General features: G+C 31.4%; 1 protein-coding gene across 6 annotated transcripts in view; it reads right to left on the bottom strand.

The window, feature by feature from the left end:
- Positions 1-21802, bottom strand: part of LOC132944689 (uncharacterized) — a 382446-nt gene that overhangs the window by 112286 nt on the left and 248358 nt on the right. Inside the window, exon 1 of one of the 6 annotated variants that reach the window (XM_061014159.1) lies at positions 21072-21208. The exons of the other annotated variants lie outside the window; for them this stretch is intronic. Within the exon in view, the coding sequence (XP_060870142.1) occupies positions 21072-21158 (87 nt within the window). The 5' untranslated portion in view covers positions 21159-21208. Of the gene's footprint in view, positions 1-21071; positions 21209-21802 lie in introns of those variants that run through there. 6 annotated transcript variants of the gene reach the window in all.

The raw sequence follows: 21802 nt of genomic DNA, 5'->3' as shown, positions 1-21802 counted from the left end.
ACCTGTCGACAAGACACGCGGCGGCGAACTTGTTTGATATTGTGTGTGTGTGTGTATGTGTGTGTGTGTGTCGTATAGGTACCCACTCCGACGTGCCGTGTCGTTTTACAGCAAGCCCCGAGAATCAATACAATAATATTGTTATTTTATTGTTATGATATTAATGATAATGATATCATGATGATGTATATAGCCGTACGGGTAATGTGTATAATGTGCGATAACAATACTATAGTAATGACGTCACGGAGAGACAGACGGCAAGCGTCTATATTTTACGGGGTGTAACGGGAAGACGACCTGGCGAACGTAACGACTTTTGTTCTAATCGATGTTGTATAGACTTTTTTTTCACATATGATTTCTTCACTCTTCTTTTTAATACTGAAAATCGTAAATCTGATTAATAGTTTTTAGAAAAATGTTGATTGCAAAAACATTTATCCAAGTAAAAAGTGGTTTATTTTTTTAAAAAATCGTTATTTTTGTTGAATACAGTGTATTTAGTCGTAAAAAACATTTTAAATTCTAAAAGTACACATAAACCTTTTAAACATATTGTACGATAATTTGTATATACTTGTTAAAATCAAAATTGTTTAAAAATTTGATTACTTTTCAAATTAATTACTAATGTGTCTTACTTTTGAGTTTTGAAAAAATCATTTAAAACAAACCAACTGACTTAGATAAATGTTTTTACAGTTAAAAGTTTTCTAGAATATCATATTTACAAATTGGCTATTTTGAATTATTAAAAAAAAAATAATCGGCCTGAGCTCTTTGGACCGGTAATGCCTTAAGATGACACTGTATACAAGGAGACTCTCCAAAAATCCGAAACGTTTGAGTGAACTCACTCACTGTGGGTATTATGTACCTAAAATACAATGTCGGGATTTTTTTTACCCCCACACCTCGCGATGATTAAGTCCCGACGCTTTTGAAAAGACACTCGTCATATAATATTACACGGATTATTGTTAGTTATATTCATAGTATAACAATATTATGATAAATGAATATAATTATAATAATAATATTATAATATATTAAATGATATTCGACGATATATTTTCAATATATTATAGGGGGTAAACAAATTGGGTGTATCTTATGCACGTATTTATTGTAATGTTCAGAGGAGTATTTCGGACTAATGATTTAATACCGCCGGTACAAAATTAAATTTAATAAAACCTTGGTTATAATGTGATTGATGGGCAATTAAAAGAAGAGCGGCGGCCATAAATCAATCTCAAAATACGTTTAATACTTTTAATGAAGGAAAAACACCGCGGCTAGTCGTAATTAATAATTTAAATAAAAAAATATTATTTACTCTTTATGACTTGAAAGTGTTTTAAATACAAAATCGAGGAACACTCGCTCTGCAGTATAGTCTGTGTCGAGTTTACCTCGTCATTGAGTAAACAAAACAACTCAATTTATTGTGTACACATAATAATGTACAAGCCATAACTTTTCTTATTAATAATAACTATGATTATATGGTAAATAAATCACAATTTAACACTTACTATTATATTATCATATTGACAGAATATACGACAAGGAAATAATACAATTCCAAATCCCCGGTCATCGAGTTGTAATAGTCAACCCTTGACCCAACAACGGCGTCAAGCTTATCTAATTTCTATCGCAGGAACTCGCCTTATTAATAAATGGTATCCAATAGTACTTAATATTTAAATTTATTGTTTTTAATTATTTGTTATTCCTAAAAATGTTATTTTGTTCATTATTAGATTAGTGCTTATGCAATGTACAAATATAATATGTAAAATGTAAGGCTACACCCAATGGCCACAGATGCAGCAGAAAGTTTGTTAAGTAAAAAAAAAAATAAAAAAATTAAAATGTTATGTTACAGATGCAGTTTTTAAATTGTGTAAAAACTATCTGTTTATTATCCATAATATATACATGTGGTTTTAAATAAATATATTTAATATTATCTACCTGGATTATGTTTATGTTATCTTTGTACAACTGTACAATACGTCCAGTTTTGTTACAGGCACTCATCATTATGTGATTAGGTATTATAATATATTACACTGACAAAAGATAATTTTCCAAAAATAATCTCACAAAATATTTTTTTATCTTCATTTTTGTCGTATTCAAAGTGATAGCAGTTGCTGTGTAAATCGGTACTAATGTAATTTTGATAAAACCGAATAAAGTCATAAGTGCATTTTATTAAATCTGTTTTTTTAGTTTCTCGAACCATTTGATGTTTGAGGAATTCTGAATTATCGTCTTTAAACCTTACTTGGAACCGTATCAACGCAGTGTCAATAAACGGCAAAAATATATAGTCACAAAATGTGATATAATTCCGATGTGCCTAAATCGGTAGAATTTTAAGGACATAATATTATTCGTAGGTTTAAGTTCATAAAAATGATGAACAATTATTAAACGATGATTTAATTGTGACTATTCGCTATTTACAAGCTCACTGATTATACTGATGACAAGTTTATACTTTTTCTTCATTCTACTGTATTTTTACTAGTTGATGAAATGTTTGTTAACGATTTTAGGACATCAATATTTCTGCCTATATTAATGCATAAACCACATTATATCTTGTGTCCCAGCTCGTTCCACAAACTTTTTACTTTCAGACTTATTCAGAGCTTTTTTCTAATCATACTGGCCATATTATTGTCGTCAAATGTTAAGAAAGAGCCCACCTCGGTTCAATTTAACTAGAAAAAAAAGTAATATTTCTTGAATCGTGTAAAAAAATGATGACATTTTAGTTGTACTCTTTGCTATATCAAAACACAATAGGCTATTGTATTCGTAACGAACAAATTTTAAAATATTTTACTTCTAGATTTATTTAAAGAAATTTTAGAACAACACCCAGTATCCATCAGACAGTCGGTATCAATCATGTTTTTGTCCCACGTTTTCTATTTCATCGTACATCTTATGGTTACAAATAAACCCATGATAAACTTTGATTTGCTTAATATTAAAGATTTATATCCATCAAACCGTTGTTTTTCTGTTAACTTAATTACTATTATTTCTGTGTAACCGTTATATTATGTATTTTATTTTTTTAATATTATCTATTGTATTGTTTTAGTTAAAAAATAATATCGTATGACTCTGGCTGTACTTTAGCCCTTGCGGGAGTTTGTTCAAATAAACAATAAATAAATAAACACTAAATTTATTTGTATTAATATAATTTAGTGTCGAAATCTTGAGGGCCCTGATCATAAAATAATGAAGCCTCTTTGGGGGTGAAATGCGTCAACTAGCTGCGGCACTGGTTGTGTAAATATACAAGCCAACTATAAAATGTGTAGACATTTTATGTTTGAACTTAGCAATTAAATACCTACGTATTTACCTGCCTACTTAAGTAGGTAATGTAATGATTAAATACAAAAAGATACCATGATTACAATAACGTTTCTATTACCGAAATAACAAACGACAATTAAATTAATTGTGGATTAGGTACATTAATATTATACGTCTCGTTTGATGATATTACATACGATTATAATACATATTATGTATACATTTCCATGGTGTACGCATAAATAATAACGTACCTATCTCGTTAAAAAAAAAAAAAAAAAAAACGAAAAAAAAACTGGTCGAGTGGATAAAAGTTTAATCCCGTATCTAGTTAGAAAAATTAGTCACACATGGTGTTCATAAACACGTACCAATGTAAAATAATCTATTTATTCCGCGTAGAGGTATTACCTACTACCAGGTATAAGGTATATATTATATTATTATATGATAACATTGATAACCATAATGAAGAGTAAACATAGCACAGACATTAATATCCGTATAAGTACGTATTAAATATTGTATCATGTATCATGTACGTGGCATTTCTAGAAAGTTTGGAAACCCTCATTTCGTAACGAGGTCGTGACGATCATATATTATGATATGATGCCGGGCAACGTTTAGTAACAAATAGTTTAATGCACATGGACGTACATAACAATATATTCTGTTTAAGTGTCATCGTGGGCAATTGTTAGGTATTTAATTTTTTTGGTCGCTGCACCTCATAATCATATTATTATTTATTATTATATTGATGCGACTTTCGGTTAAGACGTATCGAAGATTTTGACAAAAAACGACCGATTGATAAAACTGTTAACAATATATTCTGTTTAAGTGTCATCGTGGGCAATTGTTAGGTATTTAATTTTTTTGGTCGCTGCACCTCATAATCATTTTATTATTTATTATTATATTGATGAGACTTTCAGTTAAGACGTATCGAAGATTTTGACAAAAACAACCAATTGATAAAACTGTTCTTCGTCACCCAACGATTCGTGATCAATTTTCGATCGATGGTGGATTCGAGCATATTACATTAATCTTTTGAAACTCTGTTTTAGTACCACGAGAAGTACTATTTTCAGGAAAAAACCCTGTTGAAAAATCACTACTAATTGTACAATTATTAATATAATATGCTTAATATTACGTTTGTATTATCATTTTTACTATTGTAACTCACTTTAAAATTGAAATATTAATAAAGACCTATGAGGTTTCCAAGACAATTTCTTAATTTTAAGTTTGATAGTAGATCAATTCACCGTTATATAACTAAAGCTAAAAAACATAAAATTATTTCATCAGAACTCAAATTTACTATGTTGTGGACTTGTGCGTCTCTGTTAGACGGAGACAACACGTCATGCTTGTTTTGGCGTAATTTCTTAATAACTCCATTGTATCGATTTAAAAAAAAAAAAAGGTGGGTAAGTGGATGTCGCTCTGCTGTACAGTAGGTTACACGTGGGTCAATGTGTAAAGGATTGTATTAAACTTGAATTCAATGATATAATATCATTGTATAAGAAAAACGATTCTGAGAGGAGACGGTTTGTCAGTCTGGATATTGTTATTATTTATTATATCCTGTAAGTTGAATTTATATTATAATAGGTACCTACCTATTATTATTTTTTATTCGTTTCTATGGTGATAAACAAAGCGTTAGAAATTAAAATCCCATTTTTAGCAGTTTTTCGTACTTTGTCGGTGGCTTTTCCCGTGGCATTAAATAACTATTGAGAAAATCGAAAAATTACCTTTCAAAAGTACCATCTTGATCCAATTCGCTAAAAGATAAGGTACTATATGTGAAAATCGAAGCACTCATTCTGGTAGATATTTTGTATAAAGGATAATATCCTATTATAGTATAAGAAAAAAAAACACCATTGTAAAACCACTAACTTCCTCGCTCCGCTCAGAATCTAAAAACAACAAATAATAATAATAACAATATTCTATTCTATGTTATAATATACAATACATAAATCTGACTATCAGAGCTTTCTTTGGAAGACCAATATAGGTATGTTATATAATAATAATAATAATAATAATAATAATTGTATATCGAATTACCGAAATGGGATATGTACGTGGCGTACTTCAACGGATTTCTCTTTGTGTTCACACGACAATATGTTTCAAATTTCAACATATTTCGATGCTATCTCCGCGTATTTAAACGGTCATTACTTAATCGGTTTACCGAGAGGCAAGCAGAAAAAAAAATATAATACTTTATATATACATTTTGTTTTTGCTTAGCGCACCACGACGGGATTTAGTTTAGTGGCGGTACTTATGGGTGGTAAATACTTTAATCCCAATGGCCTGTAACCGACTAAGCCGGTACTAAACATTTTCGGGGAGGGAAAAAATATATATTAACCCCTACCGCGCCGGAGATAGTGTCGGCGTGTGTATAGTCGTTTAAGAGAACATAAAAAGAATCCAAAAGGTTTGGCAAAAGACCCGGGCGGCACACGGGCGGCACACTCGGGCGTTTACATATTACGTCGTACACCCGCAAAACCCAATATTGACGAGTAATTTCAAAAACCCACTGCCGCGGACCCGAGAGAATGAAACGACAATGGAGATCGTGCTCGACGATAAGTGATGTGCGCGCGGCTATATTAACGCAATAAAAGAAAATGTCTGGTGATTTGTTTTATGTTATATTATCATGCCTTTTGCTAATGTACCGTAGTGGCGTATATTAACAAGACAAATATTGTACAGTTTCCATCCCTTTATTGTTTTTGGTTCGCATCGGCTGAGCGCGTTCGTACGAAACGACCGACTTCGAAATGCGTCGGAAAACCCGCGACGAGTGCGCGATGAACGCGTATGATGGACCAGTGCGGCGATGTTTGCATATTATGGTATACGCTGTACTATTATGATGGCACTCGTGTAATTAATATTTTAATATATCTTGCGAAATATGATATTTAGCGTGAATATGCCACTGAATGAAATTTAATGGATAGTAAATAATTGTATGATGTCAATTTATTACCCAAATATAACAATATGTCATACAAAGTCCTAGCCGTGTGTTCACTATGGTTCGTTACTATGAATCGATATTTTTTGCCGGGTATTAACTATAGTACACTGCGGGTGTAGCTATAATCTATAATCATTATAATCTGTATTGTCGATAATATTTTTACGCAATAATAAATTTAATCGTATTTACTGTAATGTGATTTTAAAATAATGCATATTAAACGGAAGCGTAGTATGATATTGTGTATATTATACAAAGGTGTGCGCAAAGGGGGCGTGGGTGGTGACCAGGATGCACCCACAGACCTCTCACCCAAGGTCCTAATTAATAAATAAAGACCCCAATGGATTGGTTAGTTTTTCGTTTGTAGTATTCCGTATGTTAATAATTTTATCATGTATACCCTCTAGTTTTTGAAGCTTTACTTAAAATGAGTTCTATAAACATAAAAACTGAATATGAAAAGCGCAAAGCTTATGATGAATTAGCGTTAATGAAATTTACCAATGATCATAAACTTTGTTTTTCTATCAAAAAGAGTCCGGGTGTGCAGTTGATCACGTACACTGGAAATTTGAATAATTTTTCAAAAAATGATGTGTTACCAATTATATTTTGTAAAGTTAATTTTTTGATCGATTTCTACATAACTTAGTTTACCAATACAAACGCCGCTTATTTTTTTTATTGAGACATGAGTTTTCGTTCAAATTTCACTGTAAGAACTGTTAAAATTGTAAAAAAAAATCGCTTGTGCCTACAAACAACCGCGGCACACACTCACATTCGGCCCACTCGCGATACCAAGTCTGTGTTTATCTGCAGCACTACAACTGTTGACGATGGTATTATCGAGTTAATTATCGTAAATAAAACAGGTATAGGCACTCGTTTTCCGTCATTTTTCGCCCGACCGCCGACGCGCGGGCCAAGTACGCCCGCCACCCCCGCACGCACCCCTCGTGGGTCACGCACATGTATATGATATAATGTTTTATAAAATATATATTTATAGTAATTTCATAACACTCGGCTACTTCGCAGTACGCTCACGAGCCGTCTCCCGCGATTCACGGACAAATTCTCATAGTATAATAATATAATAATATGCCAGACCCGTGTTAGATCGATTTTTATAATAATATAACGCCCGGAAGGGCTGCTCGGGTCGTCGTCGTCCCATTCCGGCACCTCCAACCCACATCACCCCTCCCCCCCCCCCCCAGCAAAACCCTCGCCGATGAACAGTTTCCCCCGAGGTCTCGGTGAATGTGATACGCGCCGCGGTTCTCGGTTAGAGTAAAAATTATATTATGTGTATAGGGGCGTCGTCGCTGTCTACCGCGGCGGGGAGGGTATGCAGCTGTGTTGATTGCTTCTAAACGGGAACAAGACAGCCGTAAAATTTCGGATTACCACTGGACCGGCAAATCTGACAGCACTCGTCGCAGTCACTGATTCGCGTATTATACGAACCAATATAGTGGTAAAAAATACACTCACATATTATATAGTGTGTATAAATAAGTTTATTATATATTATGTTCTATTATTGTCAAGTACCTGTGAAAAATATATAACGCTCACGAATACATCATTTCATAACCACGTAATGCGGTTTTAACAGCAGCTGATATCATTAATACGCCAATACCTATATTTGCTATTTTTTTTTTTATTAATTATTTTATCGTCAGTTTTCCGTTTTCGAGCATCAATAATATACCAATCTATTTGCACATGCTCCGGTAGTTGCATTAATATATTATATAATATTATCATAGTACTTATGATGCATAATCATATAATACATGAAGTGTTATCATCGCCGAAATCAATAATGACGTACCTATGTAAAATAATATAATTTTATATTTACTGTCGGAAAGTAATCATATTAGGCTATTGAGCTTAATATGTATAATATATAGGTAATATTACTAAAGTATTATGTTTCCAGTTATTAATACTATAATTGATCGAAATATATTTTTCGGCTTATGGGAAACTGCATTATAATGTTTTTTATTATTGAAAATTATCTTATCGATACTGTATTAGTTTCATAGTCGACCACGACCATACTCGAACTTACTACGGGATACAAATATACAATACAATATATAGTAAGTATATCTGAAATTCTATCGGTCGTCTATAACAGAGACGTTCTGTATGTACTTATATTTCTCAATTTTTCGTTTCGTTCCACATACAGTTATAATATTATATATGTTGTAGGTATAGAACAAAATAAACCACACCTTTACTCACTCGTACACAATTTACTTATATTATATACGACTCGTTGAAGCACTTTAAAAAAAAAAAAAAATACTGTAAATACATAATGACATTACATATATATATTATATATATACCTGTTGAGAACATTGAGGCCGGATATTGTATGACGTACAACCAGTTCCATTAACCCGCTCCAGTGCATTTCAATCGGAAGTGCAACGCACGCGTGGTCGTGTCGACAATTGAATTTTTTCTCCCCCCCCCCCCCACCGCCATCCCGACGACGGTACGAGGTCTTTTCCGAGCCATTCGAGTGCCATTAGGCGGTGCACTTTTCGTCTCGGTATCTCACCGGGTACAAATAGCTTTTGGAAAGCGTCCCGCGCCGGTTTTTGTCCGTCTGCGAGTGACGCGCATTATATCAAAAATGGAGACGCCACTTTCACTGTCTTCTTTTTACAACTGGGTGGGCGCCCCATTGTCGTTTGTAAAATACTACCCTAGAGAGAACCAGAGGTACACAAGAGGAGAATGGGTGGGGGTTATATATATGTAGAAAGAGAGAAAAATACGTGGAGACACGAAGGGACGTGTGTATATATACACGAGCGAGTTGGACGAGATATATATATACAGTGGAAGAGACGAAAAAAGGGTGGACACGTTTCTTTTAAACTTCCTCCGTTCGTTCATTCTTAAATCTCCTCAAGCCGCATTCGTATTGTCTCTCTTTCCCTCTGCGTATTTATCTCTTGTTCATTCATTCTCCGATTCACCCCCGCTCGAGCAATGATTTAAACTTAAGTCTTCGGGCTTGGGTGGTTTTTTTGGTTTCAAAACAATGCCGCCGACACGGGCCGCGTGGTCGCTGCGAAACGTCTCTTTTTTTTCACCCTCTCTTCGGAGCGCGCCCGGAGGGTAATAAAAGGAAAATCGTGACCCAGGAACCAATGTCCCCCGGAATTTGCACTAATTAAAGGCCATATTTTAATCTGTTCTACCTTTTGTATTTAGCTAACCACCGCCGACCACCCTTCCCGTAACCACCACCGAAAGAGCCGGCCTGTTATTTATTGCTGTATCCATAAAAATTGCAACAAAACACCGAAAAAAATCCCTGAACGCGAGCAAAAAAAAAAAAAATATTAGGTAATAATAAGAATCTATATATTACATTTTTGTTTTGTGTTCGGGTCACAGGATTTTTTTTCCCCGTTTAAAAGGCGAACGAACCAACATACAATTGTGTTTTAAATGTGCGATTATTATATATAATAGTATTATATATACCTACCTAATATATATATATATATATATATATATGAAATAATTGTTTTTTCTTTAAAGCCGAGAGATGATAAAAATTTAATTTCTCTTTCTAGTTCAAATCGTTATTTATTTTAAATTAAATAGTTGACAATAACAATAATACACGGTTCTTGTATTTAGTTTTAAAAAGCCTACGTTCTTGTTATTCGATATCGTTATGAAACAAAAATCTGTGTTGTTGATGTACACCTACGTCATGTAAAACGAATTTTGGAAGCTCATATTTTTCAGCGATTTGTATAATATTTAATTACCTACCGTACAAGTATTATTCGATAACAATTATAACTGTATTCTATTATATTCGACCTCGAGACAACAACAAAAAACACGAGTTCTAGACTTAAGCGTATCTCTGTGGTGTTTTGAGTTTAATACAACATATTGTTCCCCGGCCGAAATGCAAATGAGCTTTGAAGTGCGTGGTGTCATTGTGGACTGCGGACAGCGATTTTTGGGCGACAGCTTCGCATATCTGTGTGGATTTCACAGATAGCCAACAAGGTCGACAAACGCAAAACCGAAAAAACGTTTCAACATTATAATGTGTGCAATATTATATATTTGTACCTTATTGAATAACGGCGGTAAGAAGTACCTACCTATACATATTATATTATAGCCACAGCTGTTAGTGTCACAAATACAATGATATGGCAGTCGATACGATTCGCGTAGGTAAGGTGTCTTATACTCTTATACGCGTAGAGAATATTATTTCCTAGGCACAACATTGATATTATCAAATGTTGTTTTTGGTTAATTTTTTTTTAATCAAGTGTTTAAAAATATTGTTGGACATCGGGGATTCCTCCAGGAACAGCGCATCGGATCAAATTATTTTAATATACAAATTACAAAATATATAAACCCATACGCATGAATGATATTTTTAAAATGTATCTATTAATCTATTTACCACGGTCGACACAATAATATAATATAATTTTATTAGTTGTGTGATAAACCACATAGAGCAGCATTATATCGATAAAATGCATAGTACCTATCCACCTAATTTCTTTAACTAATACCTAAGTAAAATTGTTAATAACAATCATATTTTACTTTTTCAAAGGATTTTACATTTTTAAAAATATATATTTTCGAATACGTTTGGAGACAATGAGTATATTAAATTTACCGTTAAATTAATCATCAGTAAACCAAAGATAATTCCACAATTTATTTTATTGATCCAACTTTGAATTAAGTTATATTTTGAGTGTTACACTCGGGATGTTAATATGTTTTCAATAATGTTTTTCTTAAGGTGTTTATAATAGTGTACACGTAGCAGAATTATTGAAGAAGTAGAGTTATCAAAGTTCTTATTATTATTGACAAACATCTAAGAAATTAATTATAACTTATAAATGTGATATGCAGTTCAAGTAGTCAAATAATTTCCACAACTGTAAATATATAATTCATTCCTTGTACAACGTTTTGATATAGATATATTTTCAAATCAAAATAATGAAAAATATCGATTTACTTATGAAAAGTCATCAAAAATAATGAATTTAAGTGTTATTTTTGTTGTGTGTACTTGGTTGTTTCAAATGAGGTCCGTTGGGAAAAAAGGATTTCGAAAATAGAGAGGTTTATATAATATTTCAGAAAAGAAAGTTTTATCCATACTTCTAGAATACAATCAAAATACCGTTTGTTGTCGTTTACGAATGTGTATAATTTTGAGAAAATGACAACTCCTTGTCCTCTGATTACTCAATTCAATAACTTACAATGGATTTAGTTGTCCGTCATAAAATTATGCACTCACGTCTCACACATAAGAATTTATTTATTATTTACAAACGTGTAATGCTTGTTCAACAATTGAATACAATAGTGTAGGTATTGTATATTTGACTACCTAGTAAAGATTTAAAAAGACTAATCATTATATTTATAAGTTAATTCCTTTGTAATTTAACCGCGTTTTAGAGAAATTTTATGAATATTGTATAATAATATTTCTCACAGAAGGAGTGGTAGTTGATAGAGTAGGTATATGATAATATATTATACGATAGTATTATCTTTGACGTGACACCAAACAATAATAGGACAAACAAATGTATTCTAAATCAAACATCAGGATAAAAACAAATAAGCAATATCTCGTTACACGTTCAGTAATTACGCGTAAGTCATGAACTCAATACATACATTGGTAATTTTTTATACTAAAATTAAAAAATAACCTACACGATTAAAATTAAAATTCCTAAATGCCTATATTCAAATCCAATTTGTTCGAACTAACATCACAATAAAATGGGAAACACGGGATAAAATAAATACTGCCAGCTATTTATTGTTATGAAATATACCTATATAGTAAATACTAGATGTACGTAATAACAGTAACAGGAGTAATTAATTTAACGTCATTAAAACAATATTTTAATTTATACAACGATGCCTGTGGGGCACCAGAAGGCAGAATAATATAAATTGTATACATAATATAATCTATATATACTTAATATACAGGGGGATTCACCAAGTATTTTCACACCCATATTTTCTTTTAATAATGAATTCATTCAAATTCTGATATTTTGAATTTTAAAATAAACTTACTTAGGCTTTGAATTCTTGAACTTTTTTTTTTTACAGATGAGAACCTAACCTTTTTTACTGTAAATTATTTAGTCGATATTTTTTTTAATAATATCTTGATGTACCTAATTCAAAATTCGCATGAGTTGTTTCTTAGTTGTTTAAATGTCTGTACTGAGATAATAGTCCTTCAAAATGGTTTAAAACAAACTAAAAATAGACGTAATATTGAAACTAGTATATTTATCATAACTTTTTTTTTTGCAAATTATTAATGTTGATAGATTATTTTATATTATACAGTTAAAATAATTTACAGTTGGAAATGGGAGTTCTCATTTTAAAAACAGAAGTTTTTATTTCCACAGTCCTGTGGAATGCTTAAGTAATATAAAAAAATCTCAAAAATTTGAAAATATGGTCTTTAAGTATATTTAGAAATTCCAAAACTCTGATTTTAAATAACTGCATTATTGAAGAAAATAATGTTGACAGCTTGCTTGGCGAATCACTTGGTATATACATAATATTATGCTGTATAATATACATTTTTTTTTGTTTATAGAATCTTCAATGTTATTACGGTGTAGTACCTATCCATAAATTAAAAAACCGGACAAGATACAGACCGGCTGTGGAGTACAACTGATCAACAACTAATCACACACTTCCGTCTATCTCAGTGTTGCCGGGTTGTAGTGACGTGTTATTAATTTAGATGAATCGTTAAATCATAGCATTTAAAAAAAAAACTCTTTCTCGAGTGGAACTCTGTGCACCTGCCTCCTATAATATAGTATTTATACTAATATTACTAACAATAATAATTAATTGTTAACATATTAACTGTATACAGTTGATAATATGCATAATATGCTACGGATATTGTAGACTTTCGAGCATTGTATGCATACGGTCCACGTATACTTTGTCTGGTGTTTTTAGACAACTCAATACTCATTAAAATACATTTTTTACAGGGCAGGGTAATACGTTTCCCGGTCAATATATCTAATTTGTCATAAGTGTGTTAATTATACTCATTAGTCATATATTTCTCCACCGTTGTTGCTAAAAAATGTAAAATATAACTAATAATATTTCAATTAGTGGGTCAAAAAAAAAAAACGTCAATTTCAACGATCCAAACCAAATTAAGAGTATATTTCTCTTACAGGTTCTCAATTTATCATGTTGCCATCTCAATTAACAAACACAGCAAATTGTAAACATTGAAAATATGTCTCGATATGCTTCTTTTTGGTTACAAATGAGCTCGAGGAACATATATATTGTATTAACAAAAACGTCAAAAACGCCAACGCGAAATTAGAGTCTAAACAATGTATGGATCTATTATCGCAATCGAATTACCTCCTCCAATCATTCATTCACGTAGTCACTGGCTTGTATTATTTATAATATTTATTTATACCAAAAAATCTAAAGACGAAAATTCCATTTTCTTTAAAGATTTGGATCTTGCTCTCAAAAACAAAGACATCTTTGCAATCAATTGTTCAGACTCCATCAAAATAAAAACCAAATAGAACAATCAAACAATACAATGTCCCAGTTTTTAATGATCGGGTCATAGCAAATCCACCTCCCGAAATGTGTTAGTTGCGGTGACAAACACTTTTTATATGTAGAACTATTTATTTTAGTTATATGTCCAAAACCATGGAGCATTCCAGAAAATTTGCTCTTTGTAGAAGTGGCCTTTCTTCTGGTAACCACCCTGCTCATTTATGCCCACTCACATAGAATTCTAGTTTACTCTTTAGAAAAAAAAATCTGCCGAAATCAAAAAACCAACATTATCTCAACTAATATCAACCTAGTTCGAGCCTCCACATCCGAGTTGATTCAAATTTACCATAGGAGCTTCAAAACTGGCTGTTTCAGTCTTTAGAGGATATAATAATATGCCAGCACGTCAGCTCATATTATTTTTAAACATTTCATATTTTTTCTAAGAAAATAAAAAATTCTTATTAGGCGATTCCATCTATATTTTCGAGCTTTTTAACGGCGAATTAAAAATAAGAAATATTTTTTTTTTTTTTTTTTTTTTTATTGATCTCAAAAAAAATTAACATCGACAGCAAGAAATATTTATAACCTCCAAAACATCATGATGATTATTTTTTTGAAACTGACGGGTCATCTAAACACTGATATTTTTGATATCAATTTATACTGGAACTTTTGTTTATTATAATAATATTATATAAATTATAAATGCATAAATGGATAAAACCCGAAACTTAATCAATTATTTATGCATGTATAGCTTATTTTTGTAAACACTTCTAACCGCTGGGTTAGTATGTTTTATTTTATTTTAAATTGGTTTCGACTAAATTGCAATTTATTATATTATACTATACCATGTTTTTAAATAAATTGGTATTAAAAAAGGAGCAATTTAATTAATACTATAATTATATTATGAGTAAGGAAAAAAAAATCGTATAATATTATCACATCACTCGTTTGTGAATTTCCTAATTTATTAGTTAATTCTTTTAGGATTCACTGTTGGATAAAACTGTCAAGTAAGTAGTGTAACGCTGCCACGCTGGTCATCAATTGATGCCACCCTGTCACTGATCGTAAAACCATTTCGAACAGTACTCAAATAAAGATAAACAAGTCACTCGCAAATAGATCGTTTCTCTGGAGAATTGAAAAGAGACGTCAGTTACAATAACAAACAATGATACAGATGGGTTGACGTAAGTATAGCGTGCGAACACTTCAGACGATTTTCGGATTTTTTTTTCAATTTAAAACTATCCAACAATAAGAACCATTATACAATCGTCGAAAACCGAAAAAAAAACTGTTATTTGTCTGTGGTTGAATAATCAAACTGATTTAATGATTGGTTTAAAATTGTAAATGGGCCAATAGTAAGATATTATTATATTTCTGTTGGAAAATAAAATAAATACGTTGAAACTTGACCTAAATAATTGGTAATAATAAAAATATTACTGTAAGATAATCACTTGAATCGTTTTGATTTAATCTGTACCTACTCATTGTCCGTTGGGAATAAAATTAATAACCTAATTAAACAAATAATTACCGATAGTCTGTGTAATATCATACGATGCGTTGAGACCAAAACTAACTGGCAATGTTTTACAATCAATCGAGTTTTTAGCACGTTAATTTTCTTTCAGCCTTTTTTTAACGGTGGTTTCACACTATAGCACACTATGCAGTCAATTACACGTTATTTAATTTACCAAATGTTCTCAACATTAATAATTATCATAAACATTTAATCATATTATGTATATGTAATACGATTCAATTTACTGTACTTGCGCCTGTGGTCAGTATTTTTTTTTACAAGTATTTAGGTTATTCGAATGCGTCGCGCACCATACAAATGGAATAATAATAATAATAATATTATAGTTTATTTATTAATTATTATTATTTACGCCATTAAAAATAATAACTCAGGTCATACAAAAATAATCCTTGACTACCGTTTGTTAATAAAATAATGTAAATAAACATTTTCGGTATGGGAATATATTTTATATATATGTAGGTACGAGTTGTAAATTCACTGAGGAAGAAAAGTTTTTTAATAAGCACAGTCTTGTTTTTCGCATCCCGTCCTATACTTAGTGTCCTCTTAAAATGTGCTTATTAAATAAAAGTCGTAATGGGGTTTTTATTCCTCTACAACCGTTTCGTTGTACTTTATTGTTCATAGATTATCTACAAAAACTATAATATTGTATTTACATGAAATGCACATAAATTAACCCTATTTAAAACTTTTAATGTTTTTTCACCCGCATGATATCTGCAGTAGGTAGGTATACTAAGAGAACGAGCGAATTGAACAGGGTTTATTAATCTATGTAGGAAATAAAAATAATATTTAACAACAAATAACAATATTGCAGTACCTACCTATGTTATATGCCGAACATCCGCATTATTTGATATTTATTTTATTTTATTTGCCAACGAGGAGGTTCTAGTAACTACGGTACAGGTATACTACTTGTTATAATTATTGACCTCATTCTACGGCCACTATATATTATAGTTACCACCTACGCGGTTACAACAAAAACTGTTTTAAAGTGTTTCAAAATAACATCGTCGTTTGCCCCTCTTGTGATAGATATGATATGCCACATTTTCCATAATTATGTATTATGTACTTACATATTCCGAACTTAGTATGAATCATTCGATATTTATTTGGTTTATTAATGTGGTTGTAGTAACTATAATAGGTGGTATATTATATCATTTTTTGAAATTGTAATACATAGGCAGTGATCAAGAGGCTTGCGGAGCCCCCACCTTTTTTTAGTTGTGTGGGATCGAAGCGCCCCCACTCACCTTTGATGTTAATAATGTTAGCCCACCTTAATTTCAATGGATTTCCGACTATAGTTACCACGTACACGGTTACTACTACTACAACAACAACAACCGTTTTAAAGTTTTTCAAAAGTACGTTGTCGTTTGATCTCGTGATCACGGCCTTACTCGCCGTTACATTTTCCACATAATTATGTATTTTGTATTATGTATCTACCTATACCGAACATAATATGAATTATGAACCTTTGGATATTTATTTTATTTACTAATGAGGCAGTTGTAATAACTAGTAGGTGGCCTACCACTCGTTTCGAATTATTGCTCTCATTCTATAGTGTTATAGTTACCACGTACACGGTTACAACAACAACAACAACCGTTTTAAAGTGTTTCAAAATAACGTCTTCGTTCGATCTTGTGACACACGGCCGCACTCGCCTATGTTTTCCATAATATAATTATGTACCTACCTATTTATGCGCTTATAAATATCAGTTCGTCGGCCGTGACAAGCATTTTTTATTATATTGTATTGTTGTACGCCCAATTCTATTTATTATTTATGTATTACGAACTTACAAACACTGTGTAAAAGAAAAAAAAAACAATGTTCAGGATGCGATTCGACAACAAAATGTGGCCCGAACACACTTGCCCGAAGGTTTATGGGTTACTCGAAGACTATTGCCACCCTCGCGTCGATCCCGGCCGGCACCGTTATAAGTAAGTATAAGTACACTCAATAAATCACGACACAACGGCAGATAATAATAATAATAATAATAATAATATAATACCGTAAAAATCCGCATATAGGTACCTACCTACCTATATACCGTGACTATTCGCACTATATATACGTAATAAAGCGATTGGGGTAAGTAATCATATTCAATCGAACGTCTGAGAATCATAAAATGAATATAATATCATTATGTGTTATATGTGCAGGCGCATGCCACCCAGGGAGACAAAAACTTTCAGAAACTCGAAAAAAAACTTTTCTGTTTGCACTGTTGATTTTTCTTTTTTCGCCCTCTGCTGCAGCTAATGTAAAAAAATAAAACTCGAGTATATTATATTGTTGTTGTTGTTGTTGTGTTGTGTTGTGTGCACCGCATTGTCAAGCTACGCTATACCTATAATATTATTATATAATAAATATAATCTTTGCAAAGCATAATGATATGATTAATCTCATAATATTATGTACGTAATATCGCGGTTATCTACTCCGATAGAGAAGATAGCCGCGGTACATACCTACCTACTATAAAATATTATTACACTGCTTTGTCTTCTTATATTGCGCCTATTGCCTGTTTTAATAATGCACACGAATAATGATATAATATAATTATCTAAATCGTGCGGTCGTTTTGTAAAAATAAAATTACATGGTCTATCCCCCCCCCCCCGACTCGGTAGTGGACTGAAAAAAACCCTCCCGCTATTTGTGTTTTTTCGTTATCTGCATTGTGTGCGTTGTTTACATAATATAGTAATATATACATAATATATCTTATATATTATACGTTAAGTTCATAGGTAAATAAATACACTTATGCAATATGCTAAATAACGATTAAAACATAGACCACATAGGTATATAAGTCGTTTTCGGAACACTAGATCGAGAAGATTATCACACACTTTAGTATAAATTAAAACAAAAACAAAATAGACACAAATTCGAGCTTTGCGTATTGCATACATTAATTCGAGTTAGATATTTTTAACGCTTCCTGCAATTGCAAATTTCCCCACATGATAATAATATATTTATAAATGTAATTAAGTAAATTAAGTAATGGAAAAATAAAACACCAATCGTATCACAATAATCGTGACAGTATTAAGATGAAAAGCGCTACCATCAAAATACCATATAGCTATACATCTATATAAATAAAAATGATAATCTATAATTATTAACTATGAAGATGAACTGACCAACTCGTAAAATATTCAATAGTAACTATGCAGGGTGATTCACCAGGTATCCTCAGTACTCACTCCCATTTTTCTTCAATAATGCAGTTATTCAATGTTTTATTTTTGAAATTATTAAATATTCTTAATTGAGATTCATTGTACTACTCATGAAATTTTCTGTGGAGATACAAACTTCTGTTTTTCAAATGAGACCTCTCCCCCACCTTTTCAACTGTAAATTATTCAGTGAATAATTTTACGTATTATAATCAAAATTCGTACAAGTAGTTTTTGAGTTATTCAACTTTGTGTTCTAAGGATAAAAAGTCCATGGCTTATAAGACATGGAGGTTATGGTGATTTGAAAATTTAATAAATTAATATTATTCTATCGACCTTGATAGTTTGTAATAATGGTCAAAGTATATAGTAAAAACTATATTATACTTTAATAGGTTTTAATTTGAAAAATCACCAAAGAACACTCCTTATTAATAAATAGTACAAAACAATTCAAGAATTTGAAAAAAACTAGTCTGAGCATACTTGGTGACTCACCCTGTATATAATATATTTTATTTATTTAGTTATTTTATTTAAGTGAATTTAAGTCCACTTAATTACCTCCGTGGCGTATAATATAATATAATACTATTGTAGACCCTGAATGAAATCTAAATTACGAAAGAATACAATATTGGATTTTTTCTTCGGCTGACGGGTAATTGGAGTGAAAACCAGACCAGAACTTATCTATCGATGTCACACTTCGTACAGTTATTTTTTTTTAAATAGAATCCATTTATTACATAAATATAAAAATTACATAATAAACTATAGATTATCTATTTTCTAAAAGCAATGCTTGTATTATATTATATCGGGTCACCTTGATGACGATGCACAGTGTACATAGGTTGCACGTGATACGGTATAATAATATATTTAAAGTGCAAACAAGTTCTTAACAGCCGCTAACGCGGGTATATTATTATGCTATGTATAAATCGTGTTGCACCTTAAGGGAGGTTGTTGATAATATTATTATTCTACGTGACCAGACACCGTGGATGACTACACGCTTTAGAGAGAATTATAAAACCGGATTCGTATTAAAAAAAAAAAAAATAGTATTTTATTTAAATTCAATTTGAGTAAAATGTTAAATGACAACAGCTCTTTTTAAATAAATAAATAAATAAGTTAAATATTTTCTTTTATTTGAATTCGAGAAAATAATATAATACGTGCCCCCGTCTAGTTTGCCTTGGTCGATACGATTCAACTTCTCAAACCATACATAATACATATATAATATAATATAATATAATATATATACGTAGTACGGTATAGTACAGTAATAATATTACAGTGTATGCAATTTTTCGGACAGGGGATTTCAATAAAAAGCTACACGCAGATCACCACTGGATTCTTATTTATTTATTTTGATTATTTATTTTTAATACCAATCTCTGGACGGCGGCTGTGTGTGGTGGTCTCCCAATAGGATTTCATATATTTATACATATTTGTATTTTCATGCGGTTAGAAAAAGAACGCATAGATAGAAAAAAAAACATACTCGAATAATATATATATATATGAAATGTATTATGATAAATTGAATATGAATATAATATAATATATATAATACGTAGAGGTATGTAGAAATATAATATAGACTGCACGGATGAGAATTTTTTTATAATCAAAATACTCGAGTTGGTTTTGACGTTTGTTAAAAGTTCACAATACCTATATAATATATATCTTTACGTAGGTAGGTACTCTATATGACCTAATCATAAAAAAATAATAATAATAGTAATATTATATGCAAACCGTGTACGAGTATACAATACATAGGTAGTACAATAATATAACGACGAGCTAGACGTTATTTCCATGGTCACCACTCACCACACTTTTTCAACCACGGAACCGGTTTTGAAATCCACAACAATATAATCTCGTGTGTTTTTTTAACGTTAATTTTTCACTCATCCCTTAAGTGTTCCGTTTTAATAGCAATAATCGCGTTGTTCTAAATATTGCGGATAAACAACTCGCGGTAAATATCATAACATTATATTATAAGCATCAGCAATAATAATCGTTTATAAAATTACCACCATACTATATTGAATTCCTGCACGTCAAAATAACGTCATCGACAAAGTTTGACCCACATCCACATTTATATTAAAACAAGTATTACCGATTCCGGGGAACACTGGCCGCTGTATAAATACTGATTGGCATTACGCAAATAGCCACGGGGTCCTGAAATCGTTAATTTATTCATGTTTTATCAAAGTTTTCGTTTTAAACATCACACGGATCAACACTGACGGTAAATGTATTTAATTATATTTGAGTGACTCGCATTAAACGTTGCACGCACTCATTTTCTCGGCAGCGTTTGGTTTTGGATAGAGCTTAATAATATAATATTAATCATTAGACGATACGGTTTTGAGTGTTCGGCGAATCTTTCATACGACTACAACACAGCGTGTGAGTTAATGTGCAATATAGTTCGGCATGCAGAAATACGCGATAGGTGTAGTTATAAACATTAAAACCACGCACGCGAGCGCATACCCATAGTGTATATAATATTATGTACCTACATGAATACACTATAGTAATGAGTATGTTTGCGATAACTGATTCGTATGTTATGTGCGCTTGGCAAACGTGCTGAAAATATTAATGACAACATAAATCTAATTGAAAAGTAAAATAATTATAAGTTATAAAGAGTAATATATTGTACAGGGTGGCTCGTGTCGTTTTCCCTAATGGGCGTGACGGCGAACTGTTATAACGCATAAAAAAAAAAAACAACGGAAAAACGTAATGTGAAAAAAAAAATAATATTTATAATGTACATCTGTGACATTTACTAAAATTGTATGAACTACACGATAAAAAAAAATTAACATA

This window comes from Metopolophium dirhodum, chromosome 5 (assembly GCF_019925205.1).
Source record: "Metopolophium dirhodum isolate CAU chromosome 5, ASM1992520v1, whole genome shotgun sequence".
Lineage (NCBI taxonomy): Eukaryota > Metazoa > Arthropoda > Insecta > Hemiptera > Aphididae > Metopolophium > Metopolophium dirhodum.
Note: the sequence above shows the minus strand (reverse complement) of the source record. Positions and strands in the feature narration are given on the sequence as shown.